The sequence below is a fragment of the Vanessa cardui genome, chromosome 13 (genome assembly GCF_905220365.1).
Source record: "Vanessa cardui chromosome 13, ilVanCard2.1, whole genome shotgun sequence".
In the NCBI taxonomy this organism is placed as follows: Eukaryota; Metazoa; Arthropoda; class Insecta; order Lepidoptera; family Nymphalidae; genus Vanessa; species Vanessa cardui.
In genome coordinates this window covers 3,273,432-3,299,749 of record NC_061135.1, presented here as the reverse complement: position 1 = coordinate 3,299,749, position 26,318 = coordinate 3,273,432, and the positions used below count along the sequence as shown (strand labels likewise).

The following is a 26,318-nucleotide window of genomic DNA, read 5'->3' as shown; positions in this document are numbered from 1 at the left end:
TAATATTATTTATTATAGAATAAAGTAGATAATTTTGTTAGAATTTTAACGAATCTATCATTAAACTAATTACAATTCAGTAAAATTCTGTTATCGTAAAGAACGTTTAGTATTTATTATTAACAACGCGTGATATATCTACATATTAACGCAAATTATATTTATGAGTAAAACTATCTCTTTTTAATATAAAAAAAAATGTTTATAATATTGAAATGTTGAATAATTTAAGAAAAATATTATTATTGTCAATCAACAATCACTACGCCCTATAATATTAACACGATTAAAATTCATTATTAAAAATCAGTTCACAGAAGAACTGACGTTATATATTTATCTCGCTCACACTCGTTGATTTTAACTAGCTACTATTATAGTCGTTTCTCTTTCGTAAGACCTCGTATGATTTTAACGGAACTTTCTTGACTATTTTTGTAACGAAGAACTCATACACGTTTCAACAACAGCTGAGGGATCTCGTTTGAATTTAAAACGAGTTTTTTCTTCCCGAAAAATTAAAATATTACGCTCATAAATGAATGAATTTGTGAATAGTTTTGCGCATGCGTGAGTAACGTCAGTTGAAAAGCAGCGTGTCGAGTGTAGTGATTATTTTTCGATGAATTTATTATAAAAATGTTTTTATAAATCGAATGTGACCTTGAAAATACAAAAATGGGCAAGGATTTTGGTTTGGACGCTATTTTGGCGGAACTTAGGCCGTTTGGAAAATATAACATTGTGAATTATGCCCTGCTTTTATTCCCTATATATTTGGCGGGAATGTACGGTTCCGTATTTGTGTTCGAAGCTCCGGATATAAATTACAGGTAAGAATTTAAGAGATCTCATTTAATCCAATAATATTCGAAGTTTAAAAGTAGAGTTGTAATCTTGGAGAATTAAAAAAATAATTTATAATATTTATAAAGAGGTAAATGTAGTCATTTTTTAAATTGTCTTAATTATATATAAAATATAGTGATATATATTATACAAGAAATAATTTATATAAATAGCTTGATTTTAAGGTTATGAAGTTGTTTGCAATGCGCAAGCGTGAACTTTCGCTGCAGCTTTTCTAGATAAGCTGTTATCAAATAAGAATGAACGATTAGGAATGATTTATAAAACAATCTAATGACATAATCGTATGTCATTACGATTGACATAATATATGTATGTATATATGACCTGATGTTAATTAACTATGATGTAATTAGGTATACATCATTGGTGTAGAAAATGATTATCATTTATTTAAATTACATGGGCAGGTTTTAGTAAGTAATTTAATATGTAAATTACCAAGAGTTTTGTTTAGGTAATTAAAGATATCTTACTTATATTATAAATGCGAACATTTGTGAGGATTAATGTACATAATTATGTATATCTGTGACCAATGATATTCTAATAAACAGATATGTTATTATATAGAATATCATACTAAACAACAGAAAAAAATGTGCCGCGCCGGGGACCGTTTATTTTAGTTTATTTTTACATTTCGTTAAAAATAAAAAGGATAGCTCGATAAAAACAATAAGTAAAAGGGATAACCAGATGTTTTAAATACGCAAAACGTGTTACTACGTAGGTAATTATGATGTATTATAACGTATTAGTACGTAAAACAACTAATGGCAAACGTAACAATTAGGACGTTTTCTAGTCTTTACTTTTTGCGCGTTAATAACATATCTGTTTACTACAACATCATTGTCTGTGACTGATTCTAGAAAAAAATACGGAGCAGATTTTAATGAAATTTTACAGTAATCTAGACTATACAACATACTAACACATATGCTGTTTATAATGATTTTCAACCGACTTCCAAAAGGAGGAGGTTATCAATTCGTCTGTATTTTTTTTTTTTTTTTTTTATGTTTGTTACCTCATAACTTTTCACTGGGTGGACCGATTTTGATAATTTTTTTTTTGTTTGAAAGGTAGTGCTTCCCGTGGGGTCCCATTTTTTTTAAATTTTTTTTCCGATGATGGTATCCATGTGAAAACGACATAAGTCTTAAATTTGCATTATGTATATGCGCGACAAATAGGTGAATAACTGAAAATCACGTTAACCAATTTTGATAATTCTTTTTTTATTATAAAATATATACTTCAAGGGTAATTTGATGAAAGTTTGGTAAGGTTCTGAGCACAGGATCCATGACAAAGTAACAGAACGGAAGGGAACGGAACAATTCTGAGGAGCACGTTAGCGATACTCGGTCGAATCTTTTATTTATAGGTTATTTGGATATTTGAGTCACCTTCCGTAATGTGGTTATGTTTATGTAATTATCATAGTCGAATATTATAATCAACTAGCTACCCACCCCGGCTTCGCACGGGTGCAATACTGATACTAAATATACTACAGAATTTGTTTATATACGACATCACATCGCAAACTTCTAAAATTATCAGTGTTTCTTTACTATATTGTTCATGTATTATATACAAAAACCTTCCCCTTGAATCACACTATCTTTTAAAAAAAACCGCATCAAAATCCGCTGCGTAGATTTAAAGATATAGGGACAGAGAAAGCGACTTTGTTTTATACTATGTAGTGATGGAACTCCTATACGGCTCGCAGTTAGGGTGCGATATGGGGCAGAATTTCTTACTATCTTTAATCAAATTTTGTGTATGTGATGTGATGTCATATGATGTCCGAAATATAGTTGGTCTTTTTCAAAGTTTTTTTGCTGAGTTCGATTACAGCTCTTTCGAGGGATCCTTGTAGTTTACGCCGCGTGACGTATTAAATCCGCATTTTCGAAAGTCTATTTTTGCTTTATTCGCAAGTTTCCTTTGAAATTGTCCTCGAAGTAGTTTCTGACTCATATAAACGGAACGCTTAATCTATCCATATTAAAAAAAAATAGTTAGTCAACATCAGCTTCACTTAAAATCAAAAAATAAATAAAATTTTAACAAAAAGAAAAACCGACTTCAAACAAAACACTATTTCAAAACAAATGAATATGCACGAAAAAGTAATAAAAATAATTGCGTATTCAACATATTTTTTAGAGTCTTCCTAAGTTAAATGAAATGAAAAATATTAGACTACTTAAAAGTCGATTAACGATTATATCATGTAGTTATAATTATTGTTATATTTGGAGTCGGTGTCAGCCAATAAAACCCTACAGTATACAGTATACAAATTACCTTTTACACAATAATATACTGGATCAATCAAGGGGCTCGTATCGCTTCTTTCTTTTGATTGTTGGTGCAAGGGCACCGTGGCTGACACTGGCTTTTGTTAAAATTTTATATTTTATTTGTTCATAATATAACGATACATGCCTCATGTCAAGTACTCGTGGGGCGGGTCGCTAGTATTTATATAGGTATTTATATCTGTATAGATGATTTTTATGGGACTGTTCTGTATGAGAAAGATATTGTTCAGTATTTGTTTGGTGTTTCCGGTATAATGAAACACATGCTATTTTTGACAAATTTATGGAGCGATCCTATACAAGCAACTATTGAAACATATTGTCGTCAAATCTTATCGTATCTATTCAGACATGTTGTCCAAATCATTGATGTGTCTTATCTATAATTTTTATTTGATATTATTTTAAACACACTTAAATAAAAAATAAAAGACGATTTTACTATTTCAGTTTAATAGAAGTCGTGCGTTTAAAAAGACCTGTTTATTGATTCGAAATGTGTTTTTACCGAATGACCTGAATGAATGGATGAAGACGAAAAGAAAGTCGATAAAAACATCACTAATTAAAATATTACTTCGATAGTTAATCACCAAACTTACCTAATTGCCGAAGTCAATATCTTTATTGATTTAAGAGTAACATGCTTATTCGTGTACAAAAACTAGCACGCGTTCGGATACACATAAAATATAATTTTAACTTGAAACCCCACCATGACATTCCATTTTTAAAAAATCATTTTTTTTTATTAATGGTAACATTAAAACAATAACAATTCTTACAACTCTAATTCCAGAAATATAACAATCTCGCTACGATCCTGATTATGCATGAACTCCGAATTATATGACAGTGTTGTAACGGATGACAACTGACGCTAAGTCGAATGCAAATATATGTAAATAGTTGCATCGGTTGGTGCAAACGTGAGACGTGCCTAATACCCTTAAGAATGGTACACACAGTACACAAGACTCATCTCGTGAAATGAAACGTAAAATCAAGCTCGGAAGTAAAACTTCTCGAACGAGATGAGATTTGTTTTAAAGGCAAATTTATGCCGTACTAGCGGCCCGTCCCGACTTCGCAAGGGAGGACATAAGTAAATTTTTTTTTATACTTTTTTCGACGTGTTTGACAATCGTTCCATATCAACTTATTTACACAAAAACCTTATATATTATATATGTAAACCTTCCTTCTGAATTCCTCTGTATGTTAGTGAAAACCGCAGGAAAATCTGTTGAGTACTTTTGGAGTTTATCTCAAGCATACAGACAGACGCGGCTAAGGGACTTTGTTTTATAAAATGTAGTATTTTCAGTACAACTCTGTTTATTATCATTTTACACGATATCATTTAATATCTTGTGGTCACGAAACTTATTTTATATTTGAAGGTAGAATTCGAGAACAACGTAATTAAGAATGTGTAAGAATATAGTACCACACAACATAGAGGTAGCACCGGCGAATTCAATGAAACCGACTACTGCCGATTTACACAACCAATAGTAATAGAATTCGGATGTGATCGGTTTTACGAATTTTGCCGATGCTACATTTAAGTTGTGTCGTACTAATTGAATTTGTGGATGATTTTGACCTCTTGACCAATATCAACCATGGTGGTCGATCATGATTAGAAAAATATCAGCTGCAGAAAAGTAAGCCCGGATAAAGCTGGACAGATAAACCTTTTTATAAGCTGCCTCATTTGTTTAAAGTAATGTTGACATATGAATATATTGTATATTCATATGTCAACAGTACTCCAAAAATAGTACTTCAATTTTAAATCATATATTGTTATAATCTGTAGTGTTATAAATTATATAGTGAAGTACAATTCAGTTTAATTTAGTATACAGTTTACACAGTTGATAACCCCGGAATGTATGAATTCTACTTTTATATTAAAAGTAATTTAATTTACTTCAATTAAAATGAAATATAAAAAAAAAACCTTCTAAGAGTTTTAGCAAATAGTTGACAAACCTTTGCCCAAAACCAAAACGAAGTCTTGTAGTTATTCAAAAATATTAATCTGTAGTCATTTCAGTAAAAAAATAGTTTTTGAATTAATGGACATCTTTATTTAGTACATTTGATATTTAGCGAAAATTTGTTATGATCAAGAAGCATTTCTACCTTTAATCGTATACCATTAAAAAAAAAAAACATTTTAAAATATACAAATTCTTTTATCCGAAGATCATAATTTTGAATATATTTTCCTACATCATAACTACATTCAAATATGCTAAATTTTGTCTTTGACACTACCATGTGATACATCCAAATTACTTCCCACACATAATAATTGAACAGTCGCGTTGTATGTATGGAACCTTAAAATGTACGTGACTTGATCCTTTGCGTGCAAGATCAGCTGAGTACTTCATATGAGAAATTGCCTGCACTTGATGTTACAAAGGAGCTTTGATTGTTGCTATTTCTGGAATATTATTCCGTTGGAAAACTAATCTGGAAAATGTTACGTATACGTCTTAAATATCTTGCCATTTGAAGAGTAAGAGTATTAATGTAGAGGATTATTGGTACCCAATATGATTCCACGATTGAAGCCTAGATGAGAGAAAAGCGTGGTTAATTACCGAGCATCGTCTTATTTGGAGAATATCTATGTGAGATCTGTTCCCACTGTGGGAAGGACCATCAACACACCGTGGCAAGCAGAGAGACAGATCCGGGTCCGCGAGGTTGGAAAAGATCTCTCGGAAAAATCAGTGTAGATCGTAGCCTTCTTCTGTGAGACGATTTTGAGAAAAAGCCGATCCTGCTCGGCGTTGATGGCGATAGCATCCTGTCAGTCCTCCCACAGCACTGACATTTGGGGATTAAAAGATAAGTCATGACCCTAGAACCTTGGATACGGCCTTGAGGAAGGCGACAGTTGGAATACATTGCCAAACCGTCAATCATAAACAGGCAGTTGTACTAATATTTTAGTGATTTGTAATAAGTATTACTACAAAGGTTTTTAATTTAACTATCATTAATAGAAAGTATGTATGTCTAGGCTTTTAGATACAAACGATCAACTCAGTGGAATCCAGTCTTATATAAAGTAGCTAAAACATCGTTTGATGTTTCACATATGGCAAGCTCTTTCACGTGTCCTTTAAACTAAGTGCCTCGATCATTTGCTGCCAAGGGTCACAGAATAAAAAACGCCACAAAAATAGCATCCAGCTCTGAGAAAGGAAATTTATTAATATATACGCGTGAATCAAAACAGAATTTCGAACTCGATATTTGACTTATAAGTGAATAATAATATACATTTGACTGAAATGTTTCAACAACGCATATATCTGCGTATAAATAGTGAAATAACAGATATGTTTTTATTTTTTATTTAGTGAAGCTGCAGACGCTTTAATTTTCTTTCTTGCAGTGAAATATTTCTTCTTAATAAATGTTTCGGGTATTAATATGAATTATTAACAATAATCCACTGGTTCACTTGACAATAATGGTCACTTTTATATCACCCATCATGAAAGTAAATTATTATATAAGTTTTATGTAGCGGTGACCTAATATGTTTTTGATTACTAGATAATTAATGGCCATAACACGTTCTTCTTTAGAAAGAATACTGGAAAAAAATCTGACGAACTTATAATATTAATATTTATAATTATACGTAAGCGATACACATAGGAGAGTGGAGAACGGCGCCGGAGAGGGACATAACGGAATAAGAATGTCATGTCTTTTGCCACACCAGTTTGGAAAAAGACCGTTATTCCAAAAACACTATATTCACATCAAAAACAGTTACTAACAGATGCCATTTTCACCAATCTCTTGTTCTGTGCACTAGATGTCGTTTAAGGAGGAACTCAAACACCACTTAAGACATCGCAAGACACTGTATAAACATTTTAGCAACGTATTCTACGTCTGATGAAAACACAAAGACGTTATGGATGAGCTGTACTTTATATAATATGAAAAATTCCAAACTTGTCACACATTTCATAAAATATATACCATTTTCATTGTTATAATAAAAACAGAAGTGAGTGTCGAGATGAATAAGGAGGCGTGAATTTAATTCTGGTTTTGCGACTTAGGTTTTTATGAACTTTATTAATAATAAGGCCTTAACTATATACAAATAAGAACTATAATTAGTTTACTGTACAAATAAATGGCCACGTGGTATGTTGGCAAAAATTACAGCACCAATTTCACGATTTGAATTTCGAATCCCTCTGGGAACTGAACTAGCACTTCTATCACCAGTGGACGCAATAAGGCGACTGACTATTTTTTTTATATGTATTTGTGTGTTGGAATAGAAGTTAAACTTAAACATATATACATACTCACATAGAGAGCAGGTAAATTTCAGATCAAAATTCAAACAATTCGCGCGAGCTGTTCAGTATATTTTATTATGTTACAATTATTTTAAATTAACGTGGTTAATTTTGTTCTTACAGTTATTAAAAACGGGATAATTACCATGTTTTTTATTTTTATTTAGTGGGGCTCGCAGAGTCGAAATGGCCCAGTGGTTAGAACGCGTGCATCTTAACCGATGATCGCGGGTTCGAACCCAGGCAAGCACCGCTGATTCATGTGCTTAATTTGCCACATGTGTATTACACCAACCCGCATTGGAACATCGTGGTGGAATATGTTCCAAACCTTCTCCTCAAAGGGAGAGGAGGCCTTTAGCCCAGCAGTGGGAATTTACAGGCTGTTGTTGTTGTTGTTGGGGCTCGATATATCGACATTATCAAAGAATGTCTTGTTCCTGAACATAAAAATAAAACATGGTAAATATCCCGTTTGTAATAACTGTAATAATATATTAAAACGGTTTAATATTACCGCTATGTCAAAATTTTATGTATTTTCTTGATCTTATATATTAAACTTTCACAAGTAATATTCTTGTAATATAACTAAAAATAGAACAAAGAGTTAAATGAACTAAAGAAACATCTGTCAAATCCCACCGAGAACAGCGACCATGCGTCCCTATAAATAAATGTGGAATCGTCTTAGAAATAAAACTTTATTATATTTAGTTAATAAAACTCATATTATACAATTAAACATAAAAAATTAAGACTTACATCAATCGTTATATCTATACAAATACTACTAAACTTTTTGTTTGTATATAAGTGATATTTCTGGAAATTATTTCCAGATCAAAGGATCCCAGTCTAATATAGTGTATCTTGTAATAATTTACATTATTCCTTCTATCTATACAAACATTAAAAAGCCTGACTGTTACTCTTACACGGACGTACACTGAACCAAATTTGATGAAACTGCTTATGACGGAAGCATGAATCCCAAGGAAAACATAAGCTTTTCATTAGAAACTAGAGTATAAATTTTATTTATTATTATTAGTTTATTTATTAACAAATTGCACTCATGCAAAGCCAGTGGTCAGTAATTTTGAATAAAATTAAAAAGTAAGTAACAAGTTATACGAACTCTTTAATACAAAATCTTTGTGTCGTAATGTTCACGGCTACGTTGCTACGAGTATCAACGTAACATTTAATTCCTCGTAATTCCTCCTGATTAATGTTTTAACAAGAAATCCTCCAATTAAAAGGGATCAGTCTGTAAACGCACATGCAAGAAAGGGATTTACAATTTAATTTGGTAATATTTTTCGTCGGATATATGCGGAAATTCGGCTACAGATACCATCTCGGGCGTCGTATAAACAGATGGACAAGCATGTATGTATGTGTGTGTATGAATAAAAGTGTGGTTCTTTATTAAGTATTCTTTGTACCGTCAATAAACCGGAAATCCTTATGGTTGGACAACTAAAATTTTATGTCGCTTATGCCTCGGTAGAATAAGTGTCGAATAAGTACCCATTCACAAGGTCCAATTCTCAAATAACTGTTGTTAAAACTTTGACTTGGTGGGTAAATAAAACCGAGTATTAACTACATATATAATTTTTTTTATGTGCAATATCACATACATTACTCTGATCCCCATGTATGTAGCTAAAGCACTTGTGTTATGGAAATGTCGTACTTCTGCGACAGTACCTCAAATATCTTACCTGCTATAATCGTCATGATTAAGAATTTCGTTTATTAATTAGTTATATATATTAGTTTTATATTTTATGAAGAGGGAATCTATATCTTATAATGTATTTTTTTTTGTTGTTGTAAGGGCTATTGTAGTAGATTCGTCTTTCATTAGATTCAACACAGCGCTTTTAACTGCTTTACACCACATATTTCCAGACACATCTGCAACGATGTCATATTACGTGTCACCCAAATTATCAAACAAAAATGGTTTTTGGTCGCCATTTTTGGTTGGCATACTTTGTCATCTTCTCCTGTACAACAAGAACCCATTTAAGACTGTTTCGAACAATTTGTCAATGGTATCTGACACTAATTATTTTTTTTAAATAAATAATTTTATTTAAAAAAATAATTTTATTTGTGATGGCCCAGAGGTTAACCTGAAATTCTAATTTCAAATCCGTGGCATTTATAATTAACCTCAGCGTTAAATTAAATAATACATCGTGAGGAAATCTATACATTGTGTATGAGAACTTGCCTCGCGTATCCACCAATCCGCATCCAGTGGAAAATGATTACGTAGAAATGATTGGTGGGTAAGAAATATATAAAAAGCGGCATATATATTTAAAATCATATGCCAAGCAATGTTTAAGTTCATTTCTCCCGTAATATCGTCTTGAGACTTCAACGGAGCCGAGTTAAACCTGAATCTGTCTACATGTCTAATAGAAGGCGCTCTGAGAACTTTAATCCGAGCGTTCTAATGATTTACCTTCGTCAGATTGATAAATTGCTTCAAGAAAACAAGTTGTCTTCGTACGGTGAATTTTATACTATTACTAGATACGCAATGGCTTCGCGCGGCTGAAAAGGGTCTACATAAAAAGTTATCAGCGTAATACATATGACTTTACAGTTCTAAGCGTCGTCGTGCGTCGGTACAGCTGATCACATGATTTTTCCACTAAACTTTCTCATTAATCAGGCACCGTTGATGAAAACGTATGAAATTTCGTTTAGTAGTAGTCTTCGAATTTATCGCCTTCAAAAAGACAGAGCCGAAATGGCCCACTGGTTAGAATACGTGCATCTTAACCGATGATTGCGGGTTCAAACCTAGGCAAGAACCACTGAATTTTCATGTGCTTAATATGTTGTTATAATTCATCTCATACTTAACGGCGAAGATAAACATCTTGAGGAAACCTGCATGTGTCTAACTTTTACGAATATCGCGCTTAAAGAAAACATCGTGAAGAAACCTGCATGTGACTAATTTCAACGAAATTCTGTCACATGTGTATCCACCAACCCGCATTGGAGCAACGTGGTGGAATATCCTTCAAACCTTCTACTTAAAAGGCGAAGAAGGCTTAGCCCAGCAGTGATAAATTTACAGGCTATTTAAAGTAATGTAATATAAAGAGACTGAAGAAATAGACACACGACTGCTGCTCTGTTTTATGTATAACGACTTACTGATACCAAATGACACAGTAGAAATAAAAATAACAAACGATTGTGAATTCAGAGGTAAACTAATATTCATAGCAAATTTAATGTACTATGTTAAATCATATTATATATGTCGGAGACGGTCATGAATACCTTAGCGTAACGAAGCGTGGCATGATTCCCGCGAGGCGGCAGCACTATCGTTACGTCACAACGCAACTAACTTCGTGCTACGATAGAGCCTACCCGATGGAGGCGCTCAGAGACGACTCACTTACGATTCCGCTCTCGTGAAGATCAGTACCTCCATCCTAGGAACTGTCATTCGCTTCGTTGCCAACTGTGATACTGAATTAGTGTATTAAGTACTTTAAACGTTGAATCAACTTGTTCCTGTGTTCCCGGTTTCCTCTTTGCTCGATCACCCTAGTAATACGCCCCTATGATGTCGATCCGACATATACATTGGTTAGATTTAATTATTAACTATATTTAAGTTACATAATATATGTGTCACATACACTGTTATATAATATGTGAAACAAAATGTATCTTAAGAAATAACTATTTCTTAACATAGAGAATATATTTAATTTCGATCAATTGTCATGTTTTATAACTGAATAATAGCTCGTTTTAATAAGCTTTTATATTTATTAATAAGAATAATAAAATTTTCAAGTAACTATACTCAAATTGTATCTTTTAACAATTTATACCAGTCAATGAGACATAAGTACATTATTTTTTATTAAAAAACACGATTTAAAAATTTGTAGGAATATGATCTATTGGTATTGTTCTGATATATTTACAATTCATACCTCACGTACATCTGTGTTTATTCAAATGTATATTAAGATCAATAAAATAACTCGGTCGGGTTATTTTACAAAATTATAATCGAAAAAAATATGTTATTGTTCTATCACTGAAATAATTTTCTTTTTGTTCTTTTATTTAGCTCACAATTTTAAAAATTAGTACGTTTAGCACCAAAACGCTTTTCAATAAAACAATAACGAAATTAATCGGTTTTATTTTGGTATTAAATACTCAAGAGCAAGCCAGACACTTTTGAGGTAGAATCTTTCGAGTGTACTGAGTTTTCAGGTATTATATAGGTAATAGGTAATAGGTAACTGGCCCATAATAAAGGATAGATGATTATAATAAAAATCGTGCAAACTTAAACTTCCTTTATACAATGTAGAATCAATACACTTACTTAATGATAGTCAAATTAAATTACCACCAGTTCGGAAAAGAAAATACCCTTACAAGAACTGGCGAAAGAAAGTCAGCTTGTTTTTTGTACAAATAAAAGTAAGTCATAAACAGCTGTGAGTGAAGACTAACAGTGAGTGCTTGTGTTGATGACTTTTGTGCCATATGCACCGATGGGAAAAAGAATAAACAAAAGCCGAATTATTAAATTAAATCATGATATTAATATTTTAACATATCTTGCTGAGACTTTAAAAAAGTAAGTAGCTCTTTTTCATCATAAATCTCGCTCTAGATTCGTCAAGCGTCGTTGCTTATTTAAGGACCATGAGTTTTTTACACGTATTTCCTTTGAAGTCAGACATTCTTATAAAAAAATATATGACCATAATATTACTTATAAGAAAATTATTATGTAAAGTAAATTAGATTTGAGTATATGAAATTACTAGTAGGTACTAGAGTTTTGTTCCGGAAACACCCATTCATCATTCATTCTACCGCTAAAGTAAAGTAAAATAATGTCTTAGTTTTGTGTTGTTCGCGCATCGGTGATATAAATGTTCATTACATAGTATAAAACAAAGTCGCTTACCGCTGTATTTCCCTATGTATGCTTAGATCTATAAAAATACGCAACGGAATTTGATGCAGTTTCTTGTTTAATTCATGCACAATAATATAGTAGAGAAGCATAGATAAATTTAGTTTCTGAAGTAATTTCGTAAGATGTAACGATTTGTATTGTCTAATAATTAAAGAACTGTGAACGTTGTAAGACATTGTGTAGTATATTTAGTATCAGAATTACACCCGTGCGAAGCCAGGGCGTGTTTATATTTTTTACGTTGCTGATTTTACTGAGGTGGTACTAAACATTAGGTGACCCAATTGCTAGCCAGCTGTATGATAAAAAATAAGGAAGTCAAGTCTAATTTAATGAATAACAGTAAGTCGATTTTCAATAATATACTATTTCGGGGGATTTGTGGACCAATGGATGTTAAATTTGTTTCTTAAAGAATTCTTTTTTTTATTCTTTTGAAAGGTCAATCTTCTTACGATACCGTCGTCGTTAATGGATATTTAAATTTCATCGGGTTGCAAAAAAAAAATTCTAATTAAATTTCTTTATCCCCAAACTTCGGCATTTGATCAGGGATTTTGTTTTAATTATCGCTATTTTGTTTCGTTCCCTTCGTCATTTTCTTTTTCGCTAATTGAGTACGTTGTCTCTTCCTCTCCGTGTGAAAATACGAAATCAAATTCTCAAATTTCGTTTACATTTTTTCTCTTTCTCGTCTGCTTTATTATCTTCATGGCTTTAATTATTTTCCATTTGACAACCCGAAACAATCATCCAATCTTATAAATAATTCTCATATAACTAGATCCACTAACTATACTATATGATTGACAGTGATTGTTTATCAATCATCATAATTATGTGATGATTGATAAATAATCACCACGTCGACGAGTCCACAGCAAAGGTCCTTCCCATTTGTCTCCACCTCGATGATCCACTCCATGTATCCATATAGTTATCAGTTCATGTGGATAGTGAGCGGCCTGAAGGTTCTTCAAAGATTTATTTTATTTCGGTTTTCCGATATCTTTGTCTAAGGAAACTTTAGGTTTCTAAACACAAGACAAACGCTTTTGACTTTGATATAATCTGTGATTAGTATTGGATTTGCAAAGGATATTTGAATTTAGAAAAATATTATGCAAATTAATCTTGCGTCTTTTCGTGAAAGTATTTTATTCGTTTTCGATTTCGAAAAAAAAAATGCAAGTGCCTAATGGAGCACGATAATTTGTTCTCTATATATCTATGTATACACCTAATTCCTTCTCCCTTCTTAACATCCAGGAAAATAGGGATTATAATATAATATCACATATAAACCATTTAATAAGGCCAAACAAGGAACTAAGTGAATTTATCTTCGCTTTAAAATTAATGCAATTACTCAGAAAGCAAGTAACCGCGTTTGACGTCGAATAGATTACAGATAACATCACTTACAACTGTTCTAATGTCTACAATCAATCATGGAGCCCCGACTGATATTAATTGTATCAGCTCTCTAACTACAGTTTATCAAAATTAATACACATGGAAAATTAATAATGGCAACACGGTGAGCCTCTTTATAAAAGCACTGATTTTATTATATATCTAAATTTGTAAATTCAGAAAATTGTTTTATTTGATTTTGCCGAATTTAGCCTTGGTGGTAGGGCTTTGTACAAGCCCGCCTGGGTAGGTACCACCCACTCATCAGATATTCTATTGCTAAACAACAGTACGCAGTATTGTTGTGTTCCGGTTTGAAGGGTGAGTGAGCCAGTGTAACTACAGGCACAAGGGACATATCATAGCATCTTAGTTCCCACGGTTGGTGGCACATTGTGATTTAAGGAATAGTTATTATTTCTTACAGCGTCATTGTCTATGGAAGATGCTGACCACTTACCATCAGGTGGCCCATATGCTCGTCCGTCAACCTATTCCATAAAAAAATGGCCATTGAGCTCAACTTGTTCATATTATTTAGCAGGTTAGTTCAGCGAAGAATTATTATGAAAACGTCAATCTTCTTCACTAATTAGTGTCCCCTGTGCCCATTATAATTTGAAATATCCTTTTCATTGTAATAAACTTACCCAAGAATTTGAACGAGAAATTCCATTAAAAAAAGAATTGCGTTTTAATGTCGATAAATTCTCAGTACCAATCCGAAGCCTGGAAATTAGCAAAATCGGCATGTTATTCGTGCCTCGAACAACACGTTTAACCGGAATTATGTATATATCCAGTCGAATCGTATTGCTGTCCCTATTTTTTTTCCTTTATTTGAAAAAGACGGAATAAAGACTGCACTTGTAGTATCAATAGGTTACATTTCGATTTACTTCATATAATATTAATTTTCACCGTACTAAAGAGATTAAAAATCAAGACTCTTAATCACTCGCCCTGGATGGCACAATTAGACCGGAGATCCTTTGTTCAACTATAATTGCTACTCTCATCTGACTAGACCAACGGAACCTTTTAAATCTTTGTCGGCTTTACTGAAACAAATGCTTGAAATTAATTTCCATAGCAAGATATCAAAGTGAAAAGATTTAGACTTAAAAATAATAACTTCGTTTATTTTAACTTAAAATAACAATAACTATAATATTCCCAATCCAATTATTAAATTTATCAGAAAATCTTTTTAATTTATAAATATTATTGCAACCTTTATTGTTATAAGTAATAATATAATATCATATAAATACAGCTGTTATGATAAAAACTCGAAAATGTATTAGTAATTATTTTAGGATATTAATCAATTTTATTAACCTTCAAGAAGATTATCAATATTCAATTTTTAATTAAGCTTTCGATATCGCCGTTATAAAAAAAGTATCAATCGGTTCCGTTTCACGTTGAAAAATGTTTTAAAAAAAATCTAAATCAATTTATGTATTTAAATCCCATTTATCAATCAAGATCAGAAGCATATAAAATTTAGTAGGAATTGAAATATTTATCCATATAACGCATCGAATGGACAGCCGATGGCCGTGTTTATTTATTTGTATGAATCGAATTTATAATCATAGATAAGGGAAATCGTTACAGCAAAACTAAGATTTGACACGAATGAAGAGAAAAAATATTTTCACTTATGTTAGAATAATTGGTATTCTTTCGTCACCAAAGTTAAATTTTCTTTGATACATATTCCTTTTTTTGTCTCTTGTCTGGTAACAAACACATTTTATTGAATAAAATTATCGGATATATCAATCGATCGTTTTTTTTTAAAAAGATTATTAAGACCAAATTAATAAATAAATCGTATTATTCATTACTTTTTGGGAAGAAACCCCTGGAGTTAGGCTCCGGTTCCATGATAGCACACTAATTACTGTTAACAACAGCATTGTAAATTTGTTTATATGAAAAGAGCAACTTTGCCATTTCTTCTCGCTAGAAACTGCTTTCCGAAACGGTGGAAGTATTGATTGTTGACGCTTCAAAAACGCTTCATTGTAAAGTTTACTTGAATAAAATTGATTTGATTTGATTTGATTTTCACACTTCAAGTGGAAAATAAGTCTATCCATAGGTTACAATAAACGTTATAATTGTATGTCAACCATCTTACGACGCCTTTATTGAGTTCTTGTATGTTACAGCTCTTAGTTGTCTCTACAACAATAACAGGGTTTATTTTTATCTGTTAATGACTTATAATGTTAATGATATCTTAGAAACATCAATAGTGGAATGGTTTACCAGCCGCCTAGCGATGTAAATGCAAACCGATGATGGACTATTGTCATCCCTATACTGAACACAAGTGATGAATTTTAAAGGAGAGGTGGATGGAAATATTTAATCCCTTAATTAATTCAGAGCATTGTTACTATTCTATGACATAACTCTCGACATAATTATAAAAAGCGGAAATCCTGAACAATTCTGAATGTTGTCTGCTTGTATTACAAATAATTAATAAAGATTACAATCAATCTGGCTAACTATATTAGAGATACAAAACACTCATACACTTACATTCTAGCATTACTATATAGAGAGACATATACCTGTAAGTTGTGAATGATGAAAACCGATTTGTTTATAATATATATGGTGATAAGATATGCTAATTAAACACTTTAAACATACAAATAAGGATTACTATATTCACATCATATTTAGTTTAATACCACGCTTATTATCGTGTTGATATTTATATTCACTGTATATAAATATATGACTGTTATAAAGGTATCGTTTTCAAGGAGATTTCTGTAACCTAGTTACATTGTATGTAACAAATGATTGTGTGGAACAAAATAACATCAGTGGCGTCTTGCCAAGCGATAGAACTTGTAATATAACCAATTAATTTAAAACTCTCACATTGAATTTTTTGAATGTACAATCCTATTCGGAAATATCAAAGTAAAAGAAAATATTAATTTTGGACAACATCACATACATTACTCTGATGACTATGTAAGTAGCTAGAGCACTTGTGTTATGGAAAATCTGAAGTAAGTACAACAGACCCCAGACAACATAGACAACTAATGAACTTTTTCTACATCGAATCAACCGGGAATCGAACCAGGGACAGCGGATTGACAGCCTATGAAAACCGGTGTACACACTACTCGACCATGAAGATCGTCAAAAATATTCGTTTACTTCAAAGGAACGTATCGAATTATCTTTATTATCTGAAATCGTTCGCCTTATTGTACTGTATTGAAGGATACTCCATGATATTTCGGGGAGCAGTTCCGATTAAAACAATCAATAGCCGAGATGGCCCAGTTAGGACACGTGCGCTTTAACCGATGACTGCCTTTCGAAGGTTCGAACGTAGGCACTTCAAGTAGTTTGTGCTTGTTATTAAATCTGTGCTTGGCAAGAGCAAAAATTGGGAAAGAACCAGCGTGTGTTCTTGAATCAATTAAAAACAATTCCTTAATTGATAAACGACCAATAGAGTTGTTCTGTAAAAACGAAACAATGGAAACTCATCTCAGAATTTAATCCTGAAATGTCATAAAGCGAAATTGACTTTACTATGGTGTAGTTTTAAGGGTAGACGGTGGGTGGGCGACACTTTCACATCGTTCATTAGATTGTATGTGGTCACCCCCGTCCATACAGAAATATTAAGCAATTATTATATCGCTAATGGGTCCCAAACCTTAGGAACTAAAACCTCGTGTCCTTTATCTCTAAACTTTCACTGTTTCACTTACCATTCAAACTAGAACGTTACAATATTAAGTACTGCTCTTTGGCAGTATATATGGTAATGGGGTACTACCCAAAAAGATACACATATCGAAAAATATCTTATCATCGTAAGTCAGCTGAAACCTTTTACGAGCGAGATAGAAAATGAGTTCTTCTAAGAAACCACTACAGGTCGACCCCGAGCATCAGTTGTAGATTTGTAAAAAAATCATATATTCCGCATAAACGTCGTATACCATAAAAATTTCATCTCGAAACGTAATCCTAATCGGTAGGTCTTTTCCCTGTATAGAATTACGATCGGTCCAGAGATATGTGACGATAGATTTGCATGCAATCCTACTGGACTCGAATTTATTGCAAAGTGGATATACATCTTCAAACGTGATTGCGTTATTGCGACGTGTCCCGAAAGTTTTGAGGGAATGTGGTATCTTTTATTTTATTTTCGATGACTTTATGTTTCCGGACATTTTTCGTTACCTTTCACTTTGTTTTTCAATCTTTCTCTAATTATTAATAGGTATTGGTGGACTTTGTGTAAAAATTAAAAAGTGAATGACCCATTGTAAGAACACCCGAATAAAACACCTCAGTTTCCAAAGTTAATGGTACATTGGTGTCTAATTGATATCAATATCTATAGTTGTCTTATCATCTCCAATCATTAGACGACCCTTATATATATGATATAAGAATATTATATATTGTTGCAATAAACAATTGCTTTGCCATTCAAATGTTTGCAGTCGAAGAGAACTCAAAACATTCCAAAGCACACATCAACTAACAAAGTTGTGAAGATTTTAAGTTTATACGTTTCTTGTTTAGTATGAAAATGCATCTTTGCATTCTATTCCTCTAATAACCTTTCCTATTATAATAATTGCTCATTATTATATCAACAGGACGGAAGCATTTAAAAAAAATTTAACATTAAAAAAAAAGTTCTCTTTGACTTTTGTATTCTCCTAGGTAGAACCGATCAAACCGCTCCCCGTTCATTTTTGACTTCAGGATGCATAAAATTTGGAATGAATGATTTGGAACGGCGTTTGACCTATTTTGGGCATAAGTTATGCGCGCTAGTATTTATGTAACAATACCGTTATAGGAAATTGCAAAATTAATGTAATTAAAAAAGTCCAAGCAATGTAATTGAATGTTTTCGTTTGGATTTGGTCTTAGAACACCATACATTATTAGGGGTATCATTTAAAGCGTTGACGTCACAGGTATATTGTATGTGTATTCTCAATCTAAATTCTCACGTATCAATGCTTTATTGATATTGACAGTACAATACAAAGCTGCAGCCGATATAGCCAATCAAACTATCGGATTTGTGAACTTAAAATTATTGGAGCAAAGACAGTGTGATTTGTATAAACTGTTTGGAATGCTATTTTCGGAAATCGGGTGAAATGTAAACGACCTGCAAGTGTTACACTGTTGATCTAAGTTTGGCAGAATATCATCTGAAAATTAAGACATTTAACGATGATTCTATAGGAAAAGTTTTACATCGATTAGATCGCGTCATCTTCCAACCAATAGGCAGTTCGACTATACGTTATAAATTACGCTTCTCGTACTTATTATCGTCACTTCGTACGGGTAAAATTCAAACTGTTATAGTCTATATGTATTGTCGAATTACTAAAACAGTTTTAAGGCGTTAATTCCCTTGTCATACTCATCGCTCATTTAATCATCATACAGAAAGTTTAAAAACAAAATATTTCGTCAATTAATAAGACAGTGAAGGCGATATGGTACCAAGCTCTAATTTTAAGCTTAACACTAAACGACAATTCTTCGTTGACATTTGTAACGTATGAATATTTAATCACTGCTATTTAAGCACATTGCATATAATATTGTATATAAGAAGAAGACCTCTTCCCACTATCACATACATTACATCTTCATATACATATTACATATATACATACATATACATTATATCTTCTTCTCGACTGCTAAGTCCCAATAACCTTAGTACCATTTGTAGAAAAAAAGTGTGCTTAGATGCTTAAAATAACTTTTTTAATTATATTTTAGATGCAACATCCCACAATGTGAGGGGTTCAATGACAGTGACTTGTTGGAATACGCTATACCACAAGAAAAGAATGGACTCTCGAGATGTGAGATGTATCAAGTGGCAACAAACAGCAGCAATACTTGCAAGATTGATGACTTCAACAGATCCGTTGTCGTGAAGTGCCATGAATATGTTTACAGCGAAGAATATTCAGTGGTCAAAGATGTAAGTAATAATAACTGTATCCTACACACGAATTGAAGAAGGCGTAGTAAAAACAACTCATTGTTTTTCATATTCCTATCGGTTAACTTAGCTATAATACATTATACAAAACAAATAGTTCATATCAATAAATTGTATATCTTTATTTATACAACGCTATTTCAATTAAATAAATATTTAATTTTACTGACAAAGTTCCGATTATAACTTCACATGCATTCAAAACGACACTTGATACTGAATATATAAAGAGTATCATAGATTATTCAGGATCTCGACCAATCATGTCACGACAACTGTTTATTTATTTTTACTTATCTTGCAGCTGAAAATCAAGTATTGAAATATGAAACGATATAATAAAATTGTGCAGACATTTTTAACTTTGCCGTTTCCTAAAACCAAATCATTTGTAAAAAAAATATATTGGTAAAAAAGGCATAATATTATTCGGTTCAAGATTTTATAGATGATAAAAATGCGTGGTATTTTAAAATGTTGAAAAAGAGTAACAATTGCGTTTCTTAGCGGTTCTTCTCAGTAGAATCTGCTTTCCGAACCGGTGGTAGCTTCACTTAATTGTATAATGACGATCCAAATATTACAATACAAATATTTTGATTTTGATATAAATTGTTTTCTATACCACGAGTGGTCTTACTTTTAGGCACTCGAGCACTCCAGTCAATTCAATCCCAAAAATACACAAGTTTCCGCGTTTACCGCTGAAAAGTTTTAAGAACATTTCTCTAACTGTCACAGCTGGTATTGGAATACTAGGCGTCGATATTTCAAGCGTCATTGAACTTGGCGGTCAATTGGAAGGTAAAGCCAAATTGGCATCTATAAAGCTAAGTGTGCTCAGCAAGGCGAGACTACAAAACTATACAAGTATGGGCCATATGGAGTTCTGCTTTTATCTTTGGGCGTGAGCTTCCAGTACCAGTTTATTCTATTTGATCGCATTCAACGTAGGGTTGAATTGTTGACGGTTGGGCCTATTCCGTTTTTGCTCTATAGCTTCTTCAGGTGTTCTACCATGATAGCTCTTAATGCGATATTTTGACACATTCTGTGGGACTTCTACCTACTAAAATCACGATCATTATAGAAACCGGTAACCCCAATCTATAGGACTTAAGGATTATATTTCTAAAAAGGCAATGAATGAACCGTGCCTTTAAAAAACCAATCAAACCTGTAAAAAGGCACTTTAGATGGAGTCTACTGAATGAAAAATAACTATTACATAAGAATAATCTAACAATACGTTACTTTATTATTGACAATATATATAGTTACACTGAGATAGGTGCATTGACAATATACAAATTAAATATTGATAACATAATCGGTCAGTTCGTTTGAGGTAAGACTCTTTGAAGATTAGATATGAACTCTGTTTATATATAACTCTATTTTTATTTAAACACGTCAAATTATAACGCGACACTTTCAAACTGGAACATCTCACTTGTGTCAAAATTGACGATTTATTCAGACGTCTGATACTATCGTGTGACAAATTTTAAGCTATAACATGGGTATACCTTAACTATTTAAAATTAAGAATAGTTAAAGCATACCCACCTTAATTATTCTAGTATTTCATTTGCTTTTAAACCCTTGAACCTTGACGTAGTACGAAAAGCTTTATTAAATGTACCTATTATACTTTGCCTTATTGCCTGCACTGGTGACAGGAGGGCTGGTTCCTTTTTGATCAGAAAATCGAAATTGCGATGCAACAAGAAAGTGCTAGCATTCTTGCCACCATTACACGCAGTCATGAATTATTCAGTAACTATATTTAATTCACATTTGTATATATTTAAGGTTCCAATGTCAATAATTTATATATAAATAAAGATGTATCTAGTGTTAAAATAAACCCTTATTTCATCGGTAGTATAATTGTTCCTAAGTAAAGGTAGCGGCTTATCTCTTTATACAGCTATCGTAAAACAATTACTCGCAGTAACACTATCACAAAAACATGCAACAAATAACAATGTATCGTATGATACATCATGCGCGTGCCGACTAAATGTTAGACACGCGTGGTAAAGGCGTGGTGATAAGACTTCTCGTTATCTTACCGCCAGAATTGGGTTAATTTGACAGCGTCTAATGATTTCGCAAAAATTTGAAATACATACAATGAAAAAAATTTCATGACACTTATTTTCATTTATGGAAGTATTTCATTCATTAACGCCATAACGTATGTGCTATAATCGTTTTTAAGGTATTTTTTAAATTCATATGTCGTTATAAATGCTTTGAAACTTTGAGAGAACAGAGATGGCCCAGTGATTAGAACGCGTGCATCTTGTGGGTTTGAACCCAGGCGAGCACCACTGAATATTCATGTGCTTAATTTGTGTTTATTCATCTCGTGTTCGCCGGTGAAGGAAAACATCGTGAGGAAACCCGCATGTTTCTAATTTCATAGAAATTCTGCCACATGTGTATTCCACAGAACCCGCATTGGATTAGCGTGGTGGTATATGTTCTGAACCATCTCCTCATAAGGGAGACGAAGCCTTAGACCAGCAGTGGGAAATTAACAAGCTGCTGTTGCTGTTTATAATCTAACATGTATGGTTCTAATGACACCACAATACTAAGTCAATTTTCAATGATATTTTTTTTCTTTTCAGTTCAACCTAGGCTGTCAGAATTGGAAAAGAACCCTAATAGGGACAGTTCACAATGCTGGCCTTTTTGTATCGCTGCCTCTAACAGGAATTATATCAGACAAGTACGGCAGAAAGCTCGCCTTGTCTATAGCTTCTCTCATGAATGGTTTATTTGGATTTCTACGATCATTCTCAACTGGCTATGTAATGATGCTTGTATTCGAATTCCTAGAAGCTGGCTTAGGTGCAGGAGCATACAGTACTGCATTCGTTATTGGTGAGTTGAAAATTTTTGTATTTATAATTCAAATATATCGTTTAGATTTATTCATTGTTATATTATTTTTGTTTCAGCCATGGAATTGGTTGGACCGAAAGGACGAGTTTTCGGTAACACTTTAATAAACGGTGTTTACGTTATGGGCCTAATGTCCCTCGCCACTTTCTCCTGGTGGTTACAAAGTTGGAGATTTCTCTTAAGACTCATCTATACTCCTGCGATTTTTGTCGTATCGTATTATTGGCTGCTAAATGAAAGTATTCGATGGCTGCTCAGTAAAGGACGTCATCAAGAAGCCGCCGCAATCATTCAGAAAGCAGCGAAAATGAACAAAGTCAAATTATCGGAAGAAGTTTTATCCCCACTCTATGAACTGGAGAAGTTGAATGTACCTGATAGTGAATCAGATAAAAATAAAGAAAACCAAGAGAATGACGTTAGGGTAGAAAAGCAACCCTCGAATTTTATGAAAGTGATAAAATCAAGTATAATAAGAAAAAGAGTAGCTATTTGTTCGTTTTTATGGATAACGTGTACTTTTGTGTATTATGGACTATCTATAAACTCAGTTTCTCTAGCTGGTAATAAGTATGTGAACTTTATGCTGGTCGCATTTGTGGAAATTCCAGCGAATATTGTGTGTTTGTTAGTGCTAGATCGATTTGGAAGAAAAAAGGTGCTAATCATAACTTACGTTTTGAGTGCGTGCTTGTGTATAAGCTTGTCATTTTTACCCAAAGGTAAGTTTAATTATTAATATACATACGTTTATTTATATAATTTGAGATTAAAGTCATTGCTTTCTATTGTTTTGTTATAAATCAGGGTATTAGCATCGACATATTTAGAGAGAGATATTCTGACGCCCTAAGTCCTTTCAAAATATACTTTCATAGATAACAAAATCGTATTATCGTCTGACAAAGATACGAATATCTCTCCCAATCTCATCCAAGCACGATTTGACGCGAACAAAAGCCGACTTGATAATCCTCAAAACAGTTTACGCTAAATTGACGACGCCTCAAGTTTGGACGCCGGAATTTTGCGGTGTTTCTGTTTATTTAGTGATCGATGTTTGCTCAACAGCCTGAATTAATGGAATATTCAAGTTAAGCCGATTTCGGCATCCGGCGCCCATTGAAATGTGTCTTTTCCTCACATTTATAGATATAACGTAATGACTTTTCCGTCGGAAGTACTTGTTTGACAAACATTGCATGAATAAATGAATGAAGGTGGAATCGTTTTGATGTAGGTCTGATATTGCAATTTTAATGGCGATAAAATATAAGATTGCTAGAGCCGGGTGCGAGTTTTACTGTGTTTCGAGTGGGTTTATACGAAATACGATTTTATATGATGGGATTTTATTCAAAGCTTTTTTCGTGTTCTGTTGTGATATTGTAATAAAATTTGTCATAACACGAAGTATCAAGTTAATAAGATATCGATTTATTTAAATCTCTTACGTTTAATTTTATCTGATATATAACCTCTTTGGTGAATAAAATATTTGTAAAGGTGTTCAATTATGGCAGCATTCCTTAACTTGATTAGTATTTAATCAATGTGTTATCCGAAAACAACAATTTATTGTTTTTACTTGTGTCGCAGATCAGAAATGGTTATCTCTCGTATTGTACCTCTCGGGAAAATTCTCCATCACCGTTGCCTACAGTTCTGTTTACATCTACGTGTCAGAAGTATTCCCAACCAACGTCAGACAGTCGCTGCTGGCAGTATGCTCGTCTTTAGGAAGAGTTGGATCAACATTGGCTCCACTTACGCCTTTACTTGTGAGTATTTTTGACAGCAAAACACATGGATCTTCTATAAAAGTCCTGTTCTATGACTATTTTAATACTAAATGATATATGAATGTTCCTATTGACAGACATTGTACTACGACAATTTGCCGGCGATTTTCTTCGGGAGTCTCGCCTTAGTCGCAAGCGTCCTCGTGTTTTCTCTTCCTGAAACAATCAACGTTCCTCTCCCAGACACAGTAGAAGAAGCTGAGAGGTTATCTAAGAAGAAAAACAGAACCGGATCAGTTTAATTTGTAAATTCGAATAATAAAGTCTGAAAAAAAAAACCATAGCTTATTTGACTCTACTGCAATTATTATTGAAACAACTAATATTTTTATACACAACATTTTTGATGTTGTAACGTGCCATAACTCTTTGTACGATCTTCTTTATATAACGCACTTGATTATTGATATGTAATGTTTGGAACGCTTCCGTGATGGATATAGTAATATTTTACTACTAAGATTTAATAGGTACCAATTAATACCTGACTAATGAGCACATAAGTGATAAGATTATTACAAATAAGCACAGATTGTAAATAAGTACAAATTTATTTTTTGTTTTATTTAAAAAAATATAACAAGATTTTTGTATGAATGACTTCGCTTAAATAAGGACTACGTACAAATTAATTTTAAGAAGTACAAATTGTAAGTCTGATTCCTTTTTAACACGCTCAATATTTTTATTTCAACAATACGTGCCATTGATGTATAAACGACAAACACCAAAACAATTAAATACAAATTAATTTAAAACATGAAATAAAAAATATTAATTATATACTCGTGATTTTATTTTAAAATATTAATAAAAAGAAGTGCAACCTTTTTTGTGTGATATTGATATATTTGTAGTTTCCTGCGCTCGATTTAATTGGAAAGAAGTCGATACTGCTGTAGCCAAAGAAACATAGTTCACGGGATGTAAAGAGAAAATGCTTTGAACTTTGAAATATAAATTATTAACATTTTCCTCATAGAGACAAATACCTCTGCCAAGTGAGAATTATATAGGATGTAACCAAAGTATAAACCTAGTTTTATAAAACTATACTCACATAACACAAAATGAATATAAATAAATATAAATAAGGTAACCCATCTTCACCCTGATACTGTATTGTTTCTGAGAACTTTATTAAGTAATTTCGTATATTTCTGCTACTCGCAATAAAGATTTTTTAAGTACTCTGACGTTTTTTTATTATTGTAATGACCACCATTTCTAACTTAATCAAAAACTGATTTAAAAGCGCCTGTTAAATTATTATAGCAATCGTAAATTTTTCGTATTGCATAAATAATGTCTAAGGCGCTTATTGAGTATTAGAATCGCATACAATAATAGCTATAGCTATTGGTTCTAGTTATTGATTACTGGAAAATATTTTACTATATTTAATGGTATAAAGTATATTAATCCATTGCTGTACGAACTCGAGTTGCTCCATATATATCTCCAACGCTCGCAAAGATTACCTTAAAAGGAGAGAAGTAATTTGACAAGCAGTGAGTGATACATGATAAATATTAAAATCTAAATATA

The 26,318-nt window shown here is 32.5% G+C and overlaps 1 protein-coding gene across 1 annotated transcript; it reads left to right on the top strand.

Annotated features, from left to right (window-relative positions):
* The first annotated feature begins 445 nt into the window (after positions 1-445).
* LOC124534732 (organic cation transporter protein-like) lies at positions 446-25,810 on the top strand. The gene is made up of 6 exons (XM_047110722.1): positions 446-833; positions 19,821-20,028; positions 22,692-22,947; positions 23,025-23,690; positions 24,568-24,749; positions 24,848-25,810. Exons 1-6 carry the CDS (start codon positions 679-681, stop codon positions 25,010-25,012), a joined length of 1,632 nt encoding a protein of 543 aa, XP_046966678.1. The 5' UTR covers positions 446-678; the 3' UTR covers positions 25,013-25,810.
* The last annotated feature ends 508 nt before the right edge of the window (positions 25,811-26,318 follow it).

Coding starts and splice junctions, on each gene's coding strand:
- LOC124534732 (XM_047110722.1), top strand. CDS start 679: ATGGGCAAGGATTTTGGTTTGGACGCTATTTTGGCGGAACTTAGGCCG. Junction 834..19,820: donor GCTCCGGATATAAATTACAG/GTAAGAATTTAA, acceptor ATTATATTTTAG/ATGCAACATCCCACAATGTG. Junction 20,029..22,691: donor AATATTCAGTGGTCAAAGAT/GTAAGTAATAAT, acceptor TTTTCTTTTCAG/TTCAACCTAGGCTGTCAGAA.